The 22,399-nt window shown below is 41.0% G+C and overlaps 1 protein-coding gene across 3 annotated transcripts in view; it reads left to right on the forward strand.

Moving 5' to 3' along the window:
* The window catches only part of syt7a (synaptotagmin VIIa), a 94,837-nt gene that overhangs the window by 25,042 nt on the left and 47,396 nt on the right, over window positions 1-22,399 (forward strand). For 2 of the 3 annotated variants that reach the window (XM_082539556.1, XM_082539558.1), the window contains exon 2: window positions 12,099-12,202. In XM_082539556.1, coding sequence (XP_082395682.1) covers window positions 12,099-12,202 — 104 coding nt within the window. The remainder of the gene's footprint in view (window positions 1-12,098; window positions 12,203-22,399) is intronic. The other variant, XM_082539557.1, reaches the window with a different exon arrangement.

The raw sequence follows: 22,399 nt of genomic DNA on the forward strand, positions 1-22,399 counted from the left end.
GCGGAAGCGAATGGATGGATGGATGGATGGACAAATAGTGACACGCACAGTACTGCGAGTAATATGGCCACTCCCAAGCTGTAACACAGAGGTGGTATTGACTGCAGGAGCAGGCCCTCCTTGTGAGTGTAAAGCATTGTCACAGCAGCTTGTATTAATATGCTAGTGAGGAAGAATTAAGACAAGCTGTTACAACGTGGAGCTGGGCTTGAAGTGTCCTCAGGTGTTGTATAATTGACTTAATGTGGAAGGAAAAATCACAGAGCACTCCCCGCAGAAGCGAAGGCCACAAGGACCGGTAAGCTGTGGAAAACTATATTTCCCATGAGCTCGACTGTAGCCTGCCGCATCGAGCAGCTGCGTGGCATCGTCAATAAGTCTCAGTCTGCTGGGTACTACCCAGCTGTAAATTGTTGACAGTTTTACAAGCAAACACATCAATGAGCAGTCAAGCAACAGACAGCAGCGCTGAAGGCCCTTCCTCGATGACCCCGTGCTTATGAAAATGAAATTATGTTTATAATGTCTCCAAAAAAGTGAAACTTCACTCATTTAAATAATTAATTATCAAATGTGTTCTTTTTTCTTTTTTTTTTGGAAGAAAGCCGCTTTGAGTCAGAGGAAGAAGATACATTAAAGAGTCGCCGTTAAGAGAGGATACATTTCATTACTTTAATTTGTCCTTCCTTTGACATTGCCTGATGCTAATGAGGGTTATTTTCTGTGGTGTCACTCCAGCTGGAATCTAAATGCAGAGGGGTATTTAAATCTTCTCCTGACACAAAGCCAATGCAGTGCTGTCCCTCAGGCCTCCGCACATTTCGCAACAGTGTAGAGAACAGGATCAGTCGGGCCGTAGTGGAGCTTAACCATTAATGCACAGGCCTCTGACGAGAAAGGTCACCTGGGAATTCTCCGTTCCATCAGATGAGAGCAGAAGTCACTGAACAAATATAATGCACCCTATAGTGGTGTTGGCCTGTTCTCCCTTTGTGCTCCTATGACAGTGTAAATTACAGCTTGGCTGCCTGTTGCACATACAAAGACACCGGACCCATTTATTTTTCCTCTAAACGAACCTTTCACTCCGTCTCACTTAGCTGTCGCACACTTGCACATCCTCCTGTTGTCAGCGCTCCTGACACCAGCCGCCGAGAACATTGCGGTCACAGGAGAGGCAGGGTGATCACTCATTGCACCAGCTGAGGTTATCAGCGTGAGGTTTTGACTCAGTGGAAAGGGAACGCCACTTGCAGAAAGACCTACATTTAAGGTGGACGTACAGAAAGACACACACGCAAGGCTGGCATCGGGTCACTTAAGGTTCGCGTTTTAGTGGCTTTTTTATGGAGTCTAAAGGGAGATGACTTTGGCTGGGTTGTGGCCGAGTCAATACTTTAACCTCTAGCTAGAAGCTAAGGAAGGTTCTGGGATTTTACTGCCAAGTCTGTCCAGACAGGTAATAAAGTGCGTTTTACAAGCAGCCTTTAATTGAATGAAGAAGGCAAAGGTAGCGCCCTCCAGGTAGCCATGAATCAAAATTAATTCATTTATGACAAATGGAGTCTGTCTGGCATTTTCATATGAACTTTGCTCTGTAGATGTGTGACCGTCTGGGACGAGAATAGTCGTGTGAATGCCTTAAGCCGAGCTCATTGTGTAGTTTGATGAGATTTTATATAAACCATAACGGATACGCGGAGTCTAGGCCGCTTCACTGTCATTTAGCTGTCATTTAGCTGTCATTCAATTAAAGTTGCACTTGTCCTGCCAATACTTTAATTACACCCTCAATAATTGTTTTCCCACTTTTGAAAGACAGAGAATATTTAGGCTAATATTTTTTCATGTAAGTGTAGTGCAGGAAGTTAGACATCGATTAAAAAATAGCGCATACACACACGCACGCGTGCACGCATACAAACACATGCCACGAATGCATGCAACTTGGTATCCTTAGGCAAATACAATTGACTTTGACTTGGATTCGATTTTATAATACCACCCACATAATACATCTGGAGCATCCGAAACCTCTTTGTCTTGGTTGATGTCACCAGCAGTGAGCTGATGATGTGGGCAGATGGGGACTGTAGGCCTGCATGCATATGCACAAGCTTCACAAATTGCTTCTCAATAGCATTACAGTTGAATCTCTCTTCCCTCACTCCCACTCTGCTTTTTCCTGCACTGTTCTCTCTCCACTTTTCTTGGTTTCTTCACATCCCTAAAGTGCATGCGTTCCCACTCATGTCATTGTGCTTAAGCTGTGTCAAGTGGAAGAATATGTGTGCGTGTTGGTGCGTGCAGCTTTGAGCACATGTGCGCATTTTTAGGAGGGCTTCGGCTAAAAAACAACTTTCAACACAGATGGTGAAAAGCGATGCAGCTATAAATTAGAAGTTACAGGAGAGGCACACAGATAAGAAGGTGGTAAAAAGTGAACGTCGAGTAGGCGTAGGAAGTCAGAGGAGCCAGGAAAAATGTTTGGCGCTAAAGACTATAACCATTTTGAGCTTTGATGACGATGACTATTGGAAAAAAATAAAAGAAAATGTGAGGGAAAAAATTAAAAGGGCTGTACCGGTGGCAGCGACTGTGTACAACCATGCAGTAACCAGGCACAGCAGCTCCGTCACGCTTTGCATTTCTCCACGTTATGTAAACATATCTGTAGTAATGCACACAGCATTGGAAGACTTTGAAGGATGGTGGCTCTTTTAAGCCTCACCACAGCCAAAGAAGGCCCTGATAAAAATATAAGGAATGGATTAACCAGTGTTTACTGCTGTGATGTAAACATAACATTAACCAACTGCAAGAGCTAAATATTCAGTGGGATCACAGGGTGAATACATTAAGGGGAACTGGACACGAGATTACAAGATTCATTTAAATGAAAAGCTTCTCAGTGGTGCATATGAGAAAGTAAACACAAGGACAAGAAGAATTTTCTATTTTAGTGACCTCTGTGGATCATTGACTAATAAGGATTTTGAATCTTTGCCTTGAACCTCTATAACCAGATAGTCACCAGCTACTCTATTAAGTATACCTGTTCAATGGCTTATTAATGTAAATTAATGTCATTTTAGACATGTAAACATCAAGATAACCTGCTGAAGATCAAACTGAGCATCAGAATGGGCAAGAAAGGTGATTCAAGTGACTTTGAGTGTGGCATGGTTTTTGATGGCAAATGGACTGGTCTGATTATTTCAGAAACTTCTGATCTTCTGGGATTTTTCCCCCACAACCATTTCTAGGTTTTACAGAGAATGGTCCTAAGAAGAGAAACTATCGAGTGAGCAGCAGTTCAGAAAGGCCAAACTGCTTCAAGCTGGTAGGAAGGCAACAGTAAGCCAACTAACAACCAGTGTATACACAACACATTGAACCTTGAAGCAGATGGACTATGGCAGGAGAAAACCAAACTGGGTGCTTCTCCTATCAGCTAAAACCTAGCTGATAGCTATCGGCTCCCCAGGCCAGGGAGACAATAGTCAGTGGATTCCCAGATATAATTTGTTTATGATAAATGAACTTATGTCATACATAATAACATAGACTAATGTGGTAATCTTAGACATACAGCTCTAACTATGAGAACCAGCCACATGCCGTTCAAACCTTTTGTTTTGGCGGGCCAAAAAAAGAAAAGGATAGTTTACTTAAAGGGAGGGTGGCCTTAAACTGAGAGGAGCTAAAAGAACAGGATAGGCTGAGCAGGAGGGCTCATATAGGATAAATAAAACCTGGCAATCGTGTAAAACTCCAACAATGAGATTCTTCTACAGCTGGAAATGGACATAATAGGTCTCCTTTAACAAGTTCGCAGCCTGAGTAATAAGGAAAATGTGGGAAAAAATGGAGACACCAGGGGAAAAGTGTATCAAACAATTCAATAAACTGTTTATTGTGAGCCCTGACCCTTCTTAGAACAAATAGCATAGGGTATATAGAGGCAATTTAATGCCCTTCAACCTAGAATAATGGTAGTCATGGTTGACTTAGTTTAAAGCTCAGACACTCATTACAGGGATGGACACTAGTCCACCTCCAGAGTATCAACAGCCACCACGAGGACTTAAATCAATACGTTCAAGGGCACCAGTGGGACTGGTGAATAATAGGTTGCTTGTAACGGTGTGAAGGAGCCATAACATCCTCAAGCTTAGGAGCCAAGAGAAGCTCATTTGGTTTGACCAGGCGTCTGTCCGTACGTAACTGTCATTTATCCCAAAATGACACCCAGGAGGGGAAAAGTGCGAAGAGTATTTAAAAGAGAGGAGAGTGGTCAAGTCTGAGGAAGGCGTGATGGTTAATCTGACCTGAGGAGCATCAGGTAAAGAGGTAAATTAATGAGAAAATGAAATAATTAAAGAAATGATTAAATGATAAATTGCAGTCCAAGCAGGCAGATGAGTTAACCTCCTTTTAAGTAGTGTTTTTGTTTTTTCAGGCATCCTTCAACAAACAACTGTAATCCATTATTAATGTGCGTTTGATGCGAGGCAGACGCACACTTACAAACACAAGTCTGCCTTCTCAAAGAGAGCGTCTTTGAGACTTACATATGAAAACCATTCATTTCAATCTGACCAGTTAATTCAGTCTTTCTGAGGCTGAGCTGGGGGAGAAATTATAGCAGACACACTGATAGATTACGTGATAGATCAGACCGTGCAGACAGGATAAAGTCCTTATCAAAGACAGAAGAAATGGATGTAAGCTGAATGTCAACTTTATCACTCGTCCAATCAAAATTAGAAGTAGATAATATTCATTAACCCCTCGGTGAGATCACAACAACAAGGAGAAAGAAGAAATGTTATAAATCAGTGTGTGGAGTTAAAATACAAATATATAATTTATTGATAGCACACTGTTTCCTACAGGGTAGTGTGGGCTTTAACAAAATGATAATCCAAAGAACAATGTGCAGCCAAAAGTGTAACGAATTATATATACAGAAAGATTCAGCTGTTATTCTGACAGTTTATTACAGGCATATTTACCACACAGAAGTTAAGCTGTCAGTCTATTCTGTGAGCATCTGTCCATGAGCAGGCTGCTGCTTATTTATCACCGACACTTGTGAGTATTTACTAGTAGCATACAGTAGATAAGAAAACCATTTGTATTATTGAGTTATTGTATTATTTTGCCAAAGGATAAATACATACATACAGATTCCTTCTGTTGTATTTAACACTACCTCATAAGATTTGGGGATTCTAGTGGAGCTTTAGAGCTATTTGTCTTGGGCATCCTCATGGGGACACACATGTGAGTGCTCTTTTGACATAATACACATTACTACGCAGGTGTCACACTGTTGGATTAATCTATAGATGTTGGTAATGTGTCAAAAAAATGCAGCGATGCACCGGTCGGCAACCACGAGGCTGAAAAATGAAAAAAGGGCCATGCAATGAAATGTGCTATATAAATAAAACTGCCATTGCCAAGGGCCAAAAGCTGCAGTTCTTTTAATGGGCATTTGAGGCTGGTTTCAAAAATATTAACTCTTTACCCTTTGCAAGTCTAGGAGCAAGCTTTGAAGTTCTTTTATATAAGGAGTGGCTTCTGCCACATTTCAGGCCTGCTTATAGAACAAAATGACCGGGTGTGCATCAGAAGTTAATGAGGGTGGTCTCTGCCTATCCAGCTACCCTTGGAAAAACCCAGATGCTAAGAACATGATTTCTCATAAAAGCAGATCATATACTAAAATTAAGATTATCCATGATATGAGATGTCCAGATCTTTGCCTCAGGGATACACGTATTATGTGTATTGGTAACAGTTGATGTAAATATAAGTTTGTTGACAAGTAAACTCCACAGTCTAACTTTAAATGATATTTTATATAACAGCTATATGGCAGACTGAGAACTTTATTTCATTCCCTTATAAATATTTAAACATTCTATCATAGCTGCAGCTCATTTTACACCCCTACTGCCCAGATTTTGTTGGATTTTATGGTTGATTCATCCGTTCACTGTCAGAGGTGCTAATAGGGTGATGGTGGCATTATAGGTGACACCAGGCATGTGCCACGTGATGCTTTGTTGGTCAAACTCCAGCTCAGATTGTCACTGTGCTTACCCTTCATCTAAGACAGACGTAGGCGGCTGTCCTCTTGCTGTGAAACAGGCTCTGTCATGGCACAACAGTGTTGCAGCTGAGCCACTGAGAGCATATATGGACAGAAAACCGGCACAAGTCCCTGTAGCTTACAGCGGATGCAAGAGACACTCTAACCACAGGTGCTCGCCACCTGTCACAACTTCACTGGTTACTTTACACATCCCAGTGATTGCAGCACATGGGGCTCCAGGTTTCACTGTGAATTGGGATTTACATTATGCTGTCTGGTATGGTTTTGCACAGTTATCATCACCGCATGCTAACATAAAGGGATGGAAAGCATTGACACCTGAGAAGCAAGAGTCCAGGGTCCAGGTACCAAAACCCTGAAAACACTTCTTTTAAACCAAGTGCTGTTGATATAAAATGACACGACTTTGGGGCAGAAAATTAATTCAGAAAGGATTTTTCCAAAAAAGGAACGATTAGGAGATATTTGACATTTCCAGAAGAGCTGCTTTGTTTTTTGAATCAAATACCAATATGCACCCACCAACCGGCTCACATTGTTGTCTGCAAGAAGGATAGAACTGTCAATAATCTTCCGTCCGTCCTATTTGAAGTGGCGTTCTTTCGCGAGCAAATACCTATTGAGCCTCGCCAGACTGCCTGGCTTTACAATAATGTGATGAAACATGCCAAAACAGCAGGTCATTCTTTGAGCACTCTGCAGCATTTCCAGCATCCAGCTCTGTGCTCACTGTGTTAAATGTCACCTCATCAACTGCATTATTTACCTGGAACTGCAATCATTTTTCATTATATCCACATCTCGTCTGCTGAATGTTTTTTAGACTCTTCCCACTCAAATTATTTTGTGCAACTGAGCAAAAGGCGAAATATTTATTTTGTGTGCCTTCGTATGCATGCGCTGTTTACTGACATCTAGCCTTTTGTCTTGAGACGCCAGCTGCAAACATTGGAAATTATCTGAGCTCCGAATTGAGCCAGAAGGTAGATAGAAGCAAATTGAAATGCTCAGTATTACAATATACCTGGAGGTAAATACCATTTCTGCTGTTACGCACAGATTCTGCCTCAGAGGGGACAGACTGTGAAGACATCTGAGTGACATCTAAGGATTACCCCGCAGCTCAGTGGATATAAAGAGGGCAGAGCCCAGGCTCAAGTGGCAATTAGGCTATGAGCTTTTCACCTAGAGCTTCTAAGGCACTGGCCTCTCCACCTCAGTCAGTACATAAAGATGAGGTATGGCAGCTTTGCTGACTGGATGCTGCTCCAGTTCCGCCTGTCCAATGAGCAATTTCTTCTCTCCCCCCCCCGAGGATTGGTCCCTTTCTGCCTGGCTTACCTCACTTCATGTGCACCAGATCTCCTACGTGCATTTTATCCCTCAATGCTGCTAGCCATACACTCTATGCAAAAGAGTCTGCGCTTTGATATTTCCTGCAAGTTCTCGTTAGCCGTCCACATTTAACCTCCTACACGAAGCGCTTTGTTGTCCTGAAAGGGTTTTTTATTGCAGGCTCATTTACAACATCACCGTCACCACTCACACCAGTATGTAGTGCCATTTATTTTCTCTTTTATGTACATATAAAAAGCGATCGCCACTGAAATCTCAAGCAAACAAGCGACTTTCAAGTTCAAGAGTGCTCTGACTTCTAAAAGCTTCTGATCAAAGGGTTCAATGGCTCGTTTAGCTCACTTGTCAGTTTTTACTGAGTGGTGCCATTTTCCACCAGCCTTCATTTAAAAAGGGTCCTTTCTTTCGTTACTTGGTTACATATGGTAAAGATTGCATTTTATGTTTGCTGCCCTCGTTTAACTTCAAGTGGAAACCTTATTTCAGCTCCGGCATACAAGTTTTATCTTCCACCTCGCTAATGTATCACCTGCTCGAGGATTTCAGGCTAAAAGTTTTGTAGTGTTCACGGGGAAAGATAAATTGAATTTCCTGAGTGCTGTGATAGCTGCGTGTTGTTCGGGCTTCTCTTACTCTAATGATGCTTCTTTTTCCTCCACAGCCGTGGCGCTGAAGATTTGCATATCTTCATAATACTGCAGAAGCAGTGCATTTCCTTCTCGTCATCCCTCAGCCTGCATGCTATAGCTGTCTATAGTGTTTCCCAAAAAAGGAGCACATATCCCATGAAGTGGAAAGCAGAAGTCAGCTGTCCATTACTGAGAGCAGTAGCATGGCCTCTTTGGACTGCGTTTTAGTTGGAAGCTTTTTACTCCCTTAGCTCTCATGACTGACACAGCTCATAAAGCACACCCCCCCACACCCTCCGACCTTCAGAGAGAATACAGGACCCTACATCAGCTGCTGGCTTTCACAGATCCACCTGAGTCTCCAACCTCTTCCACAGTTCAAAACAGCCATCAGAGAGCCACTTAGCTCTGCAGCTACCACAAGCCGTAGCTGGACACTAGTTCAGCTCTCCTTATTTAAGATCTATCACTCCCTTCGCTGATGTCATAGCATCTAATGGACTCTGCTTTATTGACTTCTCTGTGAATATACAGTAGCAGAGTACATGGCATCTATTTTCAAACCGCTATGAATAGAGATAATCATCATTCAGGATATGGGTGCGTTTCACTGACCCTCTCATGCTCAGAGGGGCATGTTTGCTCTTCTTTACCATTAGTAGCCCGTCTGTTGATAAAGACAGATGGATGGATAAAGACTATTATGCTGATTATATCTACTGTATCTGTACAATCAGTGCATGTTCAGTCGAGCTGGATTGTGCCTTTTTTTCCAGTCTGGGTCAGTCTCTGTAATCAGGAGATAAACTCAGGTAGTGTCTAATGTTTGAGATGTTTAGGATTCTTATCTTGCAGGCGATACAGGTGTAAAAGCAGGTTTCCATCAGCCACACAGAGCAAAGTTCAGTTCCCGCTGGCGCCGGTTAAGACACGTATTCTTTCTGTCGCTATAGTCTGAAAATCCACAGAAACATCTGCAAGCAGCTCACGACACAGAGCTGCTGAAGGAGTTGCGTGGTCGAGGCTTTTTGTGCGTTTATTGTTTTCTCAGTTTACAGCTGATCTAAGAGTGGTAAGAACTTGACAAGAAATGCAAAAAACATTATTATTGCTACATAATGAAATTAAATGTGGCGCTGTGTGAAATAGGTTCATTGTGTTAAAAGTCAAGGATGCCGACATTTTGTTTAGAAAGCACTGAATGTAAGCCAAATCTTGTTTCTAGGAAAGCTCCACAGAGTACACAAATCATTAGCTGGTCACAATGGTGCAGGGACATATTTAAAAGTGGATCGACAGACACACCGGTAAACAAGCATTTAAACTGTAATAAATGATATAATTTACTGGCTCCTGTTGAGAGTCTAAGGTGGCTAACACAAACCAGCTATTGGCAGGTAAAAAGAAGGACCTGGCAACACTATTCCTCATTTTAGGTTGTTTGCTTAGCTGAAATGAGGACAGTCAGCAGGAACATTGATAAAGGAAAAATAAAAGGACGACATTACTTGTTATTTATTTATTTATTTTTATAAGGGATGCACAGTCTGTGTTGCCTATATTTCCCCATCCAGGGTTCAAGGTTTTTTTTTTCTAATGCGCAAACTAAATGATTCTTTTGCACCCCAAAATAAAATGTTATAAGACAAAATAACCATCCTTTGTCCCACAAAGACTCCGTGTGTGGCAATGCTTGTGTGGTTGAGTTTGCTCTCTCTTTTCTGAAGTGGCCTCGGGTGTCTCAGTGACTTGAAAACAGCGGTTCAGGTTGAGGGAAAGCGCGAATAAAATGGAGATCCCATTCAGACTTTCCCTATGAAATATCACCTGCCACTATTACTCCTTTCTAGTCACGTCAGTTCCCCGAGGAGATGGCAAGGTGGACAATAAGGCAAAAGATGTGACAGAGAAGGGAGATGAAAAGTAAGGATGCAGTGATGGTAAATTATGGGCTGATGCCAAGGTTTAAAATACTTTTTGGCTCTTTATTTTGGCTCTTTTATGTCAGGGTCACAAAGACATCTTTGTTATAAAGAAGTAATTCGACTGTTTTGAAGTCGTTTAACTCTTCTGTGAAAGGAGTTGATGTGTGGAGTGCTGAAGGATGGACCCAAATGCAGGACGTGGGATGTAAATAACAATAAAAAACCTTTTATTGAAGCCAAAGGTGCACAAGTTCACAGAGGAAGGCATAACAGACACTTTAACAGCAGACAAAGAGAAGACGGGACTATTGCCACATTCCAGATACCTCGGAACTCACTCCTGGGCCGATGCATTCCAGAAAAGCGTGTCGTCTCCCAGGATTGAAGCTGTGATTTTTTTTTTGCTTGTTAGGCAAATGTATAAAGCACTACACTACAAAAAAACTACCTGCTATACCACCATGCAGAAAGGCAAGTTTAAATTGCCTTTGAAAAGCCATCGCCACGTCCAAAGGTCTCAGTGAGAGAGCTTTCCAGTGTTGCAAAATCTCTGTCTAGTTTTGAGCCTGATCACATGACCTCAGAGACCTCCTGGCGATGCATGGATGTAAAGTTCTTGTGCTTGTCCATGCAAAACTCTAAAAGAAAAAAAAAAGTCTGGAGTTGATGGAGAGTCTCTGCAGCTGAATTAGCAGCGCTGTGTCATGCGAGTACCTAGAAGGCAACCCGCAGATGCTCCGAGGACGTTTTGTTAAGATGAGTAAACAACGAATTACAATAATCCAGACGTGACGAGATAGAGGGATGAATAACAATCTCCAACTCAGAGCGTGACACAAACAGGGACCAGATATCACAGTGCAACGATAAAACTAATCAAGCAAGAAACAAGGCTGAAAATTGCTAGAATAGTAATGAAATCAGAGTATAGTGAAATCAGAGGATAACTTTAATCCAAAACGTCAAACTCTAATACAATGCCTAAGATTTTAATCGCCTAAATCAATGAAAAGCTACCATGACATCTTCATCCCACTGTCTTTAATCGTTAGGCCGGCACAAAAATTAATGCAACACCACTGCCATTACTTAATGCCATCGCATTTGCCTGTAGGCCTACGGCCAGTACCGGCCCCACGTCTGGCCGGTATATTGGTGTATCCTTAATGGAAAGGGCAGTTATGACAAGCAAAGGAAGGAAAGAAGACAGCAGCTGGGAGGAAGGCAAACCCAGTAACTGAAAGCCAAAGCCTGCCTGTTTGTCATTGTTTATCACTTGTGGGTGTGAAAATGTATCCTGACATCCATTTATCGCTGTATGTTTTAGAATCAGTTAGAAAGAAATCCTGAATTTGAATACATAGCCATCTTTCCTGCAGCGCAGATAAGAAAAGCTCAGTGAGGCCGTCTGTCCTCGTGCTGCAAAGTGAAGCCCATCCAGTTGTTTTAAATGTGAGAGAATGTGGAATTGAAAACTCAAGAGTGCTGATGTGTGAATCTATTCTGACTCAGTCACACACTGAGACACATGTGAGCAGCAATAGATGATGTTTTTTTATGACTCTCTTCCAGAGCCACCTCTCTCGCTGGGCATCTACCGATACCCATAAATCATGAGCTCTCTTGTATTGTCAGCCTCTCCTCTCCTCCTCCTCTCTCCCCTCCTCCCTCCACTTTCAGACTGTCACTTAACAAGCTGTGACACAGTGACAGTGATGTGTGTGCATCTGAGTGATGCCTGGCTCCACTCCTTATTGGAAAGGTATTGAAACGCTCCGGCATGAAAGGGCTGGTGATGAGATTGTATTTCTTAGGTTTTTATGAGAATGTAAAAAAAAAAAGAAAAAAAGGGAGCTCTGCTCGGCTATTCAATTAAACGTGGTGAGAGAAATCCCTGCTTTCTTTTGGGTTGCACCCTTTGACAACATGATGTACAATGTCCTCCATGTTTCTATTTTACACATGTTGAAGAAAATATCTGTGTGTGTACCAAAAACCATCACTCACATTTAAAAAAAAATCTCTTTCCACCCTCCTGTATGTGTGTGTGTTTGTGCACAGGCTCAGTGTCCCTCAGTGTGTTCCTGGTCTCCCTTGCAGTGACAGTGTGTGCTGTTTGGCTGGTGGCTCTGTGTGGCGTCTGTGGTTGGTGTCAGCGCAAGCTGGTGAGTTTACACACACACACACACACACACACACACACACACACACACACACACACACACTGTAGCTTCCAGTCACATTTGTTGCCACCCCATTATCCTTCAGTAATCAGAGAGACTTAAATAAACAGTGTGGGTTTGCTACAAAAAAAAGACATTTCAGAGCATCATCAAAAAAGTACAATGTGTGCAGCTATTAAGAAAGTCTGTGCAAATATTTTGTGCAGTTGAGAAATTTCGAACGCAACAATTTATGTGGACGGATTAATTGTGGACTGACAATTCAAATACAGCATTGCAAGTAGTAGTCTTGTTATTAACAGCTAGCGCTACTTGACTGTTATTGTTGACTTTACTTCTAGCAAGTTGAATTTTCTTGTTAATTACTTATTATTATCATTAATTGTCTAATTACAATATTCCTGTGAGGTTAGCAAGATAGCGAATCAAGCATAAGTTCCCTGATTTAGAAGTGACAGGAAACACAAATCCAACTTTTCCAGTACACGCACTAGTATTCAGCCCTTGCTGGTCATAAGCCTGGATAAATGGGAGGATTGCATCTGGCATTGAAATCTGTGCCAAGGTATATATGTGGATTGATTTACTGTGGGAAATAACAGAGGAAATGAAAGTTGTAAATGCAAATTTTACATTACTAACTGGAACTGGAACTTTTTTTAAATTCAACAAACATTTCTAACTTGTTTTGATGGTAGAAATATATGCTGCTGAAGCTATAATTTTACTGTTCACCTCACAGGAATATAGTAATTAGCTTAACAACAAATTTGAGTTGCCAAAACTCTTGGAAACAAGTTTTGAAAACTCATTTTGCCTCATTATTTTGAGTTTTCTTAGCACTAACCAAAACGGGATTATTAATAATGATTTTACAGTGTTTTGTATTAACTGCTAATCATTAATTAGTGTGTAAGTAGTTGAATCACTGTATCTGGATTAGAATTAATTTTATCTAACTTTTTAAACAGCTATTCATCGATTCTTCTAGAAGTTTATCAGAAGAGGATGACAGGATCATAAGATGGTTTCTAACTGAACAATAAAAAATAAGACATTCATATATTTGCAGTGAATGGACTTTGAACTGACTCTTTGTTGTCCTGTGAATAATACAGCTTTTTAAAAACTCAAACAATTATGCAATAGAAAGTACTCTGTAAAAGGTTTAGAAAGAAACTATGTATCCAATGGGACCAACTTAAAGACTTTTGCAAAATGACAAGGCCCTTTCTCAGTCTAAGGAGTCCCTGTAAAAAGCAGCATTATAGTGATTTCCAAATGGGTTATGAGATTCATAGAAACATTATCATGTGTTTGCCACAAAAATACATTTAACTCAACAATTGAGTGGAACTAAACAGCTTTGAGAAGAATGGGTATAAGCTAACAAAAAGGATCACAATAAAGAAAACATAAAGGAACAGATAAATGATTTAGGAATGACCATAGCTAGCTTAAACTGTGGCTATTAGTTAAGGCATTAGCTAACAGTACAGCTAAAACAATGAAACTGTGAGCTAAAACTAATGGATAAACCATTCAGATAGTTTGCTAAATATTATGATCACTTGTTAATGGAGTATTAGTTGTATTTATAGTTAAATGGCTAAGACAGTTCGCTTACAATCCGATCAATATTGTCGCTAAAAGCAAACAGCTGAAAGTAATCCACATCCACTTTAACATGAATTCTAATGAGGTTCTGTTGATGAAAGGGTTGTTGAGTCCATCTGACAGCCTGTATGAGTACATTAGATGAAATAGGCTGATAAACACTGTAGTAGGGTACTAATTAACCTCCTAAATATGACCATCTCAGCATTTCTAAAGAGTGCTGATACAGCGTCAGCACCAGTCCACTCGATGGGAAGAACCAGATCAAAAAGACTGACCTCTGACAGGGGGCATGTCATCGTGATTATGTGGTATGAAATGTGATTGATTAAAGGGAGGCAACCACTCTTTAGACAGACCGAGCGGTATGGGCTGGTGGCACTTTGGCTGACTGATTCTTTTTTTTTTTTTTATATTCACATGCCTCTAAAGTTAATTGGTTTCAGGTTCATCCTGTGCTTGTACAACCGAGGAACACGGGTCACCTATTTCACATTTATTGTTGGCTCCAACTCCTATTTATTTGAGCTCACCATCACGCTGCTGTTAAACTTACTGGTCCACAGATGGCAGAATTTGGCACTGCAACAGGCTCCACACACCACATGTCTCACTACATAATATCATTTGTATCGCCAGCAAGGTGACTGTATCTAGATTACTTCTTGATGCCATTACAACATATAGGGAGGAAATGATCTGTGCTGAAATGCAACAGAGGTACAACACAGGCTTTCTATTGTTTGCTTCAGTGGAACATCACATTATATTTGATATTCCACTTTAAAGTAAATGGAGCAGTGAATGACTCCCAGTTTTCTGCTGTGGATGGAGGTAGTTCTGCTGCCACTACCTTGGAAAGTCCCTTAGGTCCTCTCCAGAGCACTGCTGTAAATGGATCTTATTTCCATCCTGTGATAGTGCTGTGCAGCAGCCACAGAGGAGCAGGGGGCTGGGATAGGGGGCCGATCTTTAGGCCTTATGACCCTGCGTGGGCAACTGTCCTCACACCACAGTTATTATAGTTGTTTTTTTTATAGTTTTTATTTGCATTGTTTTCAGGAGCTTATTTCTAGCACTATGTTGGATATGTTATCATCTATAAAACAGAAAGCTTTTTTCTTCTTCTTGCAAATGTCATGCTTTCTAACAATAGCAAGAATAAAGAAGAAGGCAGCCAATATCACTGATTTATTTTAATTGGACCTGGCTTTGATTTAATTAAAAAATGGGGTAATTTTACATTACAATCAGGCTTTTAAGCTAATATTTGATTTGTGAAAAGAAGGCTAAGAGGAATACACTCACCTCCCCTTTTTTAGGTTTACCTGTTCACATCCTTGTTAATGCCAGTGGCATGGCAGCAACTCAGTGCATTTATACATTTAGACAAGGTCAAGATGGGCTGGTCTGAGTATTTCAGAAAATGATGACCTGCTGGGATTTTCCCACACCAACATCTCTACAGAGAAAATGTTCAGTGAGCGGCAGATCTCTGGGCAAAAATACCTTGTCGATGACAGAGGTCAGAGGAAAATGGCCTGACTGCTCCAAGCTGAAAGGAAGCTAACAGGAACTCAACTCTCTTGTTATAAAGGTTTGCAGAAGAGCATCTCTGAAATCATAGCACGTCAAGTCATGAAGCAGATTGGCTACAGCCACAGCAGACCACACTGGGCACCAATGACTACAATTCATACAGGTGCAAAAAAACAAAATAAAATATTGAATATTGAAAAGAAAAATGTCCTGATATGATGAGTCTTAATTGGTCCTTTAACATTCAGATGGTAGGGTCAGAATTAGGCAAAAACAGCATGAAAGCATGGATCCATCCTGCCTTATAGAAACTGTGCAGGCTGGTCATTGTCTAATGGTGTGCAATATATTTTCATGGCTCACTCTGGGTCCCTGAGTGGAAACTACCTGAGTACTGTTGCTGACCATGCCAAGACCGTGTACCCATCTTTTTAAAATAACACACCATGTCACAAGGCTCAGATAATCTCAAGCTAGTTTCCTGAACATAGCAGTACTCTAATGGCCTGCAGTCACCAGATCTCAAACCAGTAAAGCACCTTTGAGGACTGTTTCCAGCCCCTTGTTTAATCTATGCAATGAAGAATTAAGATAGTTCTGAAGGAAAACAAATGAGTACCTAATCGTGTCTGGTAAGCCTACATCTTCAACCAAATTCAAGATCTCAGTCATTACATTAAACCCTCCATTATGTTTTGTCATAATGCCAATAAATATGGAGCCAAATCCAGGATTCAGGGACAAGAAACAACTGAACAGTATATTTGGACAGGAAAGTTGCCTCCTTAAAGCTTGGAGTTTGGAGGGGAGAGTATGGGGTGGAAAATGGGCAGGCAGATTAGAAACTGGAAAGCATTTTTCCCTCAGCAGGAGGAAACCAGCATGAGAGCGCAGGTGAACCGAGTTTGAAGGAGTGGTCCAGAAACTTTCCACAGGGCAAGGAAATTCAGAGACGTGTTTCCAGCTGTCTTCGCACCAGGCAACTCACCAGAGAAACAGAACAGAAAGCAAGGTTAGGAATTTCATGGAGAACGGAACCGTGAGAAACCACTACAAACCCTGATTACCACCAACGAAGAGGCAACAATTCCGCTTGAGCCGGTCTTTAATACTGCATCCTTGATGAGCTGATGAGAAACATGTGCACAAGCTCCAGAAAACTAGAAAAACCAGCCTACTGCTCCACCTGAGAGGTGCCAGGAAACCAGGTCTGACATGAAGGTATTTGGCAAGAGGGAAATAGGTATTATAATTCTGTGCCATTAATTTATGAAGGCTAAAAAAAACTTCCCAGGCTCATATAAACAACAAGTCTAAATTGACAAACCTAAAAAACTGTGCCTCAGGCACAGGATGACCATCTCATTGAAGATACCAATTTGCGTACTTATGTTTTTTTCTTATCTGTGCATCTTACACTGTTTACATCAGAGCGTGTGCTTTTGTGCGTGTGTGTGCTGTGGCGGGGGGTTATACAGAGTGGCATTAAGATGTTAATTAAGGCCTTTGTAATCTTTGGACCACTTATTTTGAGAAAAATGTCAGCCGCCCACTGGTGTGAAACCACATTAAACGCAGACGGTTGATGTACAAAATAATTAAGTGTGACTGAGATGAATGGCGGTCATTTGCATTGATGAGAAACTTGTTATTGGTAAAACAGCGCACTTTGACGAAGCACAAAAACTGCTAATCTTGTTCAAAATCATCTTCCCACGTTAATCTTATCGTCTTCAAAATGCCTATTTTGTATATGGGGCTAACAATAATGAAGGCTTGGCAGCTATATAATCTGTTCTTCTAACATAAATTGCACTACAAAAGGTTTCCGCATCCACACTTAGCTGGAGCTCTTTATCTCTGTTATTTTCCGTGGCAGCGACGTATTGCCTGAAAGCATGAGTAGAGTGCACATACAGTATAATTTGCTTTATCACAGTAACTTCCAACTAAGCCCTGTTATTTTAAATACCTGCAATATATGGTATGATACAAAATCACACAGGCTTTTGTTTTTTTTATTCACATGATACTGTCATTAGGAAAAAAGCTCTCAGCATTCGATCATTTGATGCTCATTTTATCTAAAGCCACCACGGGCCAGTCCATGTCTAAAACTCTAATTTTTGATATTTCTGAGTGTACTCTTTGACAGTGTCAGCTTTCATAAAAACAAATGTTTGCCTGAAGCTTCACGTGTCAGTTGCGAGTGGGCCCATGCCACTTTCGCTTATGATTCATAGGTTAATAGACAAGACATTTTGGGCGAGTGTTGCTTTCGGTGTTTTAGAGCTGGCAACCAGTGCAGCGGGTTTTTATTTAAAAAGTCCTCATGTGCAGTCATCCTGAAGCCTCCTTCTTGCTTAGCTCTCTGTTATTTAAGCCCCCTGGAAGTATTACAAATTGAATGCTTCTCCTTAGGCTTCCTGTTTGCTCATGGCTGTTTATAAACTCGCTGGCATCAATTAATATTTTTTTAATATTTGCTTTTTTTAGTCAAGTAATTATTCTGTGCTCTTCCATCCTGACAACTAAAGGAAGTACAGACGATAATGCAGTGATGAGCTCGTGCGTTGAGAAGCTGAGGACTGTCAGCGGGGGCTTGTGTTGTAGGTGTTGGGAGAGATTTTGAGATATCAGAGGTGATGCAGCTAACATCTGTTTGGGCAGCAGTGGCTGTTTGGCATTCAGAAACTCTCCGCCTGCTCCTGTGAGCCCTGTGCTGTTTGATCCATGACATAGTTGTGAGTGAGGTTGAGATTGGACCTGACCACAGTCGCAGCCTGATTCAGTCCCTGTTGGGCTTGTATCAACAACATTCGGCACTTTGCTTGCATTAAGTGGATGTCAGGAGTTCACAGTCGTTAATGGGATGATAGTAATTACATTCATCGGAGGAGGGGGGAGATGTGAAAATTGATAATTGCTAAATTTCAAAAGGAGAATTGTCACAATCATCGGGAAAATTACAGTAACTGCACAGTATGTAAACGTTTGGATTCTTGACCTGTCACGTTCAATGACGGAAAGCGGTGTCGGTTCTTTCTGTGCCTTATCTTTCCGCCATTACATACTTCTTCATGTCAGAAAATACTACAGGTACACATACGTATATAAAAATGTTTTGACAAATGCTAAAAACTCAGTGATCACTTGATGATTTAGCAGCAGACGACCATTTTAATAGTGCACTCCTCTCTAATTATGGTGTGATGTGGGTAATATTGAGCGAGCATGTAGACTCTTGCTGCCTGCTAATTCACAGCAAACAAACACAGCTGGGTGTTGGAAGGCAGTGCACTGCCAGCAGAGACAGAGAAAGTGGTAGTTTCACTCAGTCTCCTCTCATGTGTTCCTTCAAGAAAACCCTCAGCTTTACCCTGGGCAGTCCAGCATCAAGCCTTTGTTCACTCGTCTGCGCTCACTTATCTGATGGAGCAAATACAGAAAACAAAGAGAATCGGCAAGTTAATAAGTAGTAGTTAATAATTCAGAATAGCCTGTACAGTCTTAATTCGCTCTGTTTTAGACAAAAATAAGACAAAAGAAGACGTAGCTTACTGAACAACAAGAAACAGCAAGTCTTACAAATTAGATGAGAAAACTCAGTTTTGGGTAAGGTGGCTAATTAAAAGGAGTACGGTAGAGTCAACATCAAGTCAACGCTCTCTTACAAAACAAGAAGTATTGATCAGATTATATCAATGACAAAAGTAAATACATGTGTCTATGTTTGTGTGTGTGTGGGCTGAATTAGTTTGTTGGTCATGTAGCTCAGACACTGTCTCTCTGGAGACAGCTGGCAAGTTACACTATATTGCCAAAAGTATTCACTCAGCCAATCAAATTATTGAATTCAGGTGTGCCAATCCCTTCCATGGATACAGGTCTATGAAATCAAGAACCTAGGCGTTAGACTGCTTCTACAAACATTTGTGAAAGAATAGGTCACTCTAAAATCACAAAGTGGGGTCAGCAGATGCAGAGGTGCATAGAGGTCGCCAACTTTCTGCAGAGTCAATCGCTACAGACCTCCAAAGTTCACGTGGCTATTAGATTAGCTGAAGGACAGTGTGTAGACTGTGTATTCTTCATGGAATGGGTTTTCCATGGCCAAGCAGCTGCATCTAAGTCTTACATCACTAAGCGAAATGCACAGCATCGGATGCAGTGGTGTAAAGGACGTTACCACTGGACTCACTGGCAAGCAGTGGAGATGTGTTTTCTGGAGTGACGAATCACACTTCTCCGTCTGGCAGTCAGATGGAGTAATCTGATTTTGGTGGTTTCCAGGGCAACGGTACTTGTCTGACTGCATTGTGCCAAAGTTTGGTGGAGCGGGGATTATAGTGTTGTGGTTGTTTTTCAGGAGTTGGGCTCAGCCCCTTAGTTCCAGTGAAAGGAACTCTTAATGCTTCAGCATACCAAGACATTTCACGCTCCCAACTCTGTGGGAACAGTTTGGAGATGGTCTCTTCCTGTTTCAACATAAGTGCACACCCATGCACAAGGCAAAATCAAACCTTTTTTGCAAGTCTGGAGTGGAAGAACTTGACTGGCCTGCACAGAGTCCTGACCTCAACCTGCCAGAACACCTTTGGGATGAATTACAGCAGACTGCAAGCCAGGGTTATCCAACATCAGCGTCTGATCTCACAAATTAGCTTCTGGAAGAGAGGTGAAAATTCACATAAACACTCTCCTAAACCTTGTGGAAAGCCTTCACAGAAGAGTTGAATTGGTTAAAGCTGCAAACCCATATTTATTTAACCATTATTTATACGGGTATTCTGATTTAGACTCAATATCTCATTTACAAATGACCTGTTTCAGATGGCATAGTAAAATTACACCAGTAAAAAAAGCAACAATAAAAAAGCTTAAATTGTCTAATGTTTACATGGCCATATCACTACATTGAACCCTGAATATTGTATCATATAAAAACTTCTTCTTCTCCAAAAAAGGGCATCCAGCGAGTTTTCAAGACATGATGAAGCATGAAAGACTACATGTCTAGAATGAATGGTTAGCCAATAGTTGACATATTTGCTGGTTTTCCTTAATAAATTTCCCCAAATTTAATAAGTGACAGCTCAAAAACTAAAAAGATTGAAAGCCTTAGGGCTATAGATAAGAGTTACTTGGAACATTTTTGAAATTTTAATAAGCTTGCTTATCCTTGCTAACCCCACCCAGAGAGGAAACCACAGCAAATACTTACGATCGACAAATGAATAACAGCATCAGAAAAGGGAGCCAATGGCAGTGATTCTATTAAACCTGTTGTAAAGCTTTTAAATTCCAATTTTGCAATATTTAATGCAACAGAAATGAATCATCCACATGAAGGTTATAAAAAGGGCAGCTCTTCATCAGGAATGAAAAACAAACTGAGGCATTCAGTATTGAGATGCAGTATTTTGCTAATGTCACCTGACCTGACTCAATTCATTTTTTCCACTCACTCAAATTTAAACACATTATTTTGGCCTGATTTAAAGAACTCGCTGTCTTCTTATCCTTAGAGTGGCTTGCTTTAGTCCTTGATAAAAAAGACCTCCAAACATGGCTTCAACAAAATTATATTTTATTTGCACAATTGAGGGGACAAACTGCCAGGCGCTTGCATAATCTGCAGCAACATAAAGTGGCACAATAAAACTTAAAAGCACAATGCATCCAAAAAACTCAGGATTTAGGGCCCGCTGTCACTCTTGAACTCTTTTGCAGGCATTTAAATGATATATATTGCAAAATGACGTTTCCATCAGTAAAGTTTATGAACACATTACTAAAACTAATTGAGACAGCTGAGAGAAGCCAGAGCTGATAAAGAACAAGACATTGCCTATTTATTCAACCAAAAGTATTAATGCTGATTATGTAATATTTGAAAATGTTTGCTAATTGCCTAATTACTCTTTTTTTTGGAGAGCCTTGGGTTCTTAGTTCCACTACGTCCTGCTCTACAGCCCTTCTATATTCCAATAATTTAATTTGTAACCTGCTCTGCTGCAGTTTGATTGTTAAAACGTATTAGTGGATTTTTTTTTTCTCTAAGTGGAGCCTCAGTGCAATTTGGGTATCTTTTATAATTGCTTCATCATAAGAGTTGGAACTATTATGAAGTAATGGCACAGAGCCAGACGCCACCCAATACTATGATCGTTGTAAACTCCCTGCCATTAAAGAAGAAGACAAAAAACACTTTTTTTTTCAGCCGCCATTTGAAATATTGACTTCATTTTCTTCATTATTTCTCGTCTCATGTCTGTGCCGTTGTATTCATCACTATTTTTGTAGCCTCCACACCTCCCATGAAGGCAGAAGCAGAGTGTTTGCCATCCATTCTTGTGAATGAGCCGAAGGAAGAGTGAAGAGGAGATGGATTTGAAGCTGTGCGTGTGTGTGTGCACGTGCACGGAAAGACAGATGTGTGTTTGTCACTCAGTGCCCACTGCAGAGTGTTCGACTCTTTCCTTGTTTTCACATCCAACCCGCTCGGGACTATCTGTCACTCATTGCTTCACTCAGTTCACTATTTGCACCTGTCCCCCCTCCTCCCATCTCTTTGTCTCTCACGCTGTTCTGCACCGCCTTTGTTTTCTCTCCTTTCTGGTAGCATCTTCTGTTTCTTTTCTTTTTTTTTTCAAATTTGATTTCTATTTTCAGCCCTCAGCCCTCTTTCTGTACTGGACTCTCACTCATCATCTGTGTCTTCCCACCTTCCTGAAAATTTCACGATAGCGTTGAATGATGCATGAGTTTCCTTTGATAGTTTGTCCTCGCTTCACAGAAATACAGACAGTTCTGCCTTCCCAGAAATGATTGTTCAAGAATACTGTGTTTGCCTATGTGCAAGTATTTGTATAGGGAATGGTGTAAGAAATCATAATCGCTGGTTTTAGGTCTCTAGCCAGCATGTCATATCAAAAATGTGCTTTAAAAGTTCATGAATAGGCTGAGGACATGTGCTCAGTGCAGCTCTGTGTCTATAATAACAGCTACATACACCTCTTG

Source organism: Aulonocara stuartgranti (assembly GCF_965226115.1).
Source record: "Aulonocara stuartgranti genome assembly, chromosome: 7".
Classification (NCBI taxonomy): Eukaryota; Metazoa; Chordata; class Actinopteri; order Cichliformes; family Cichlidae; genus Aulonocara; species Aulonocara stuartgranti.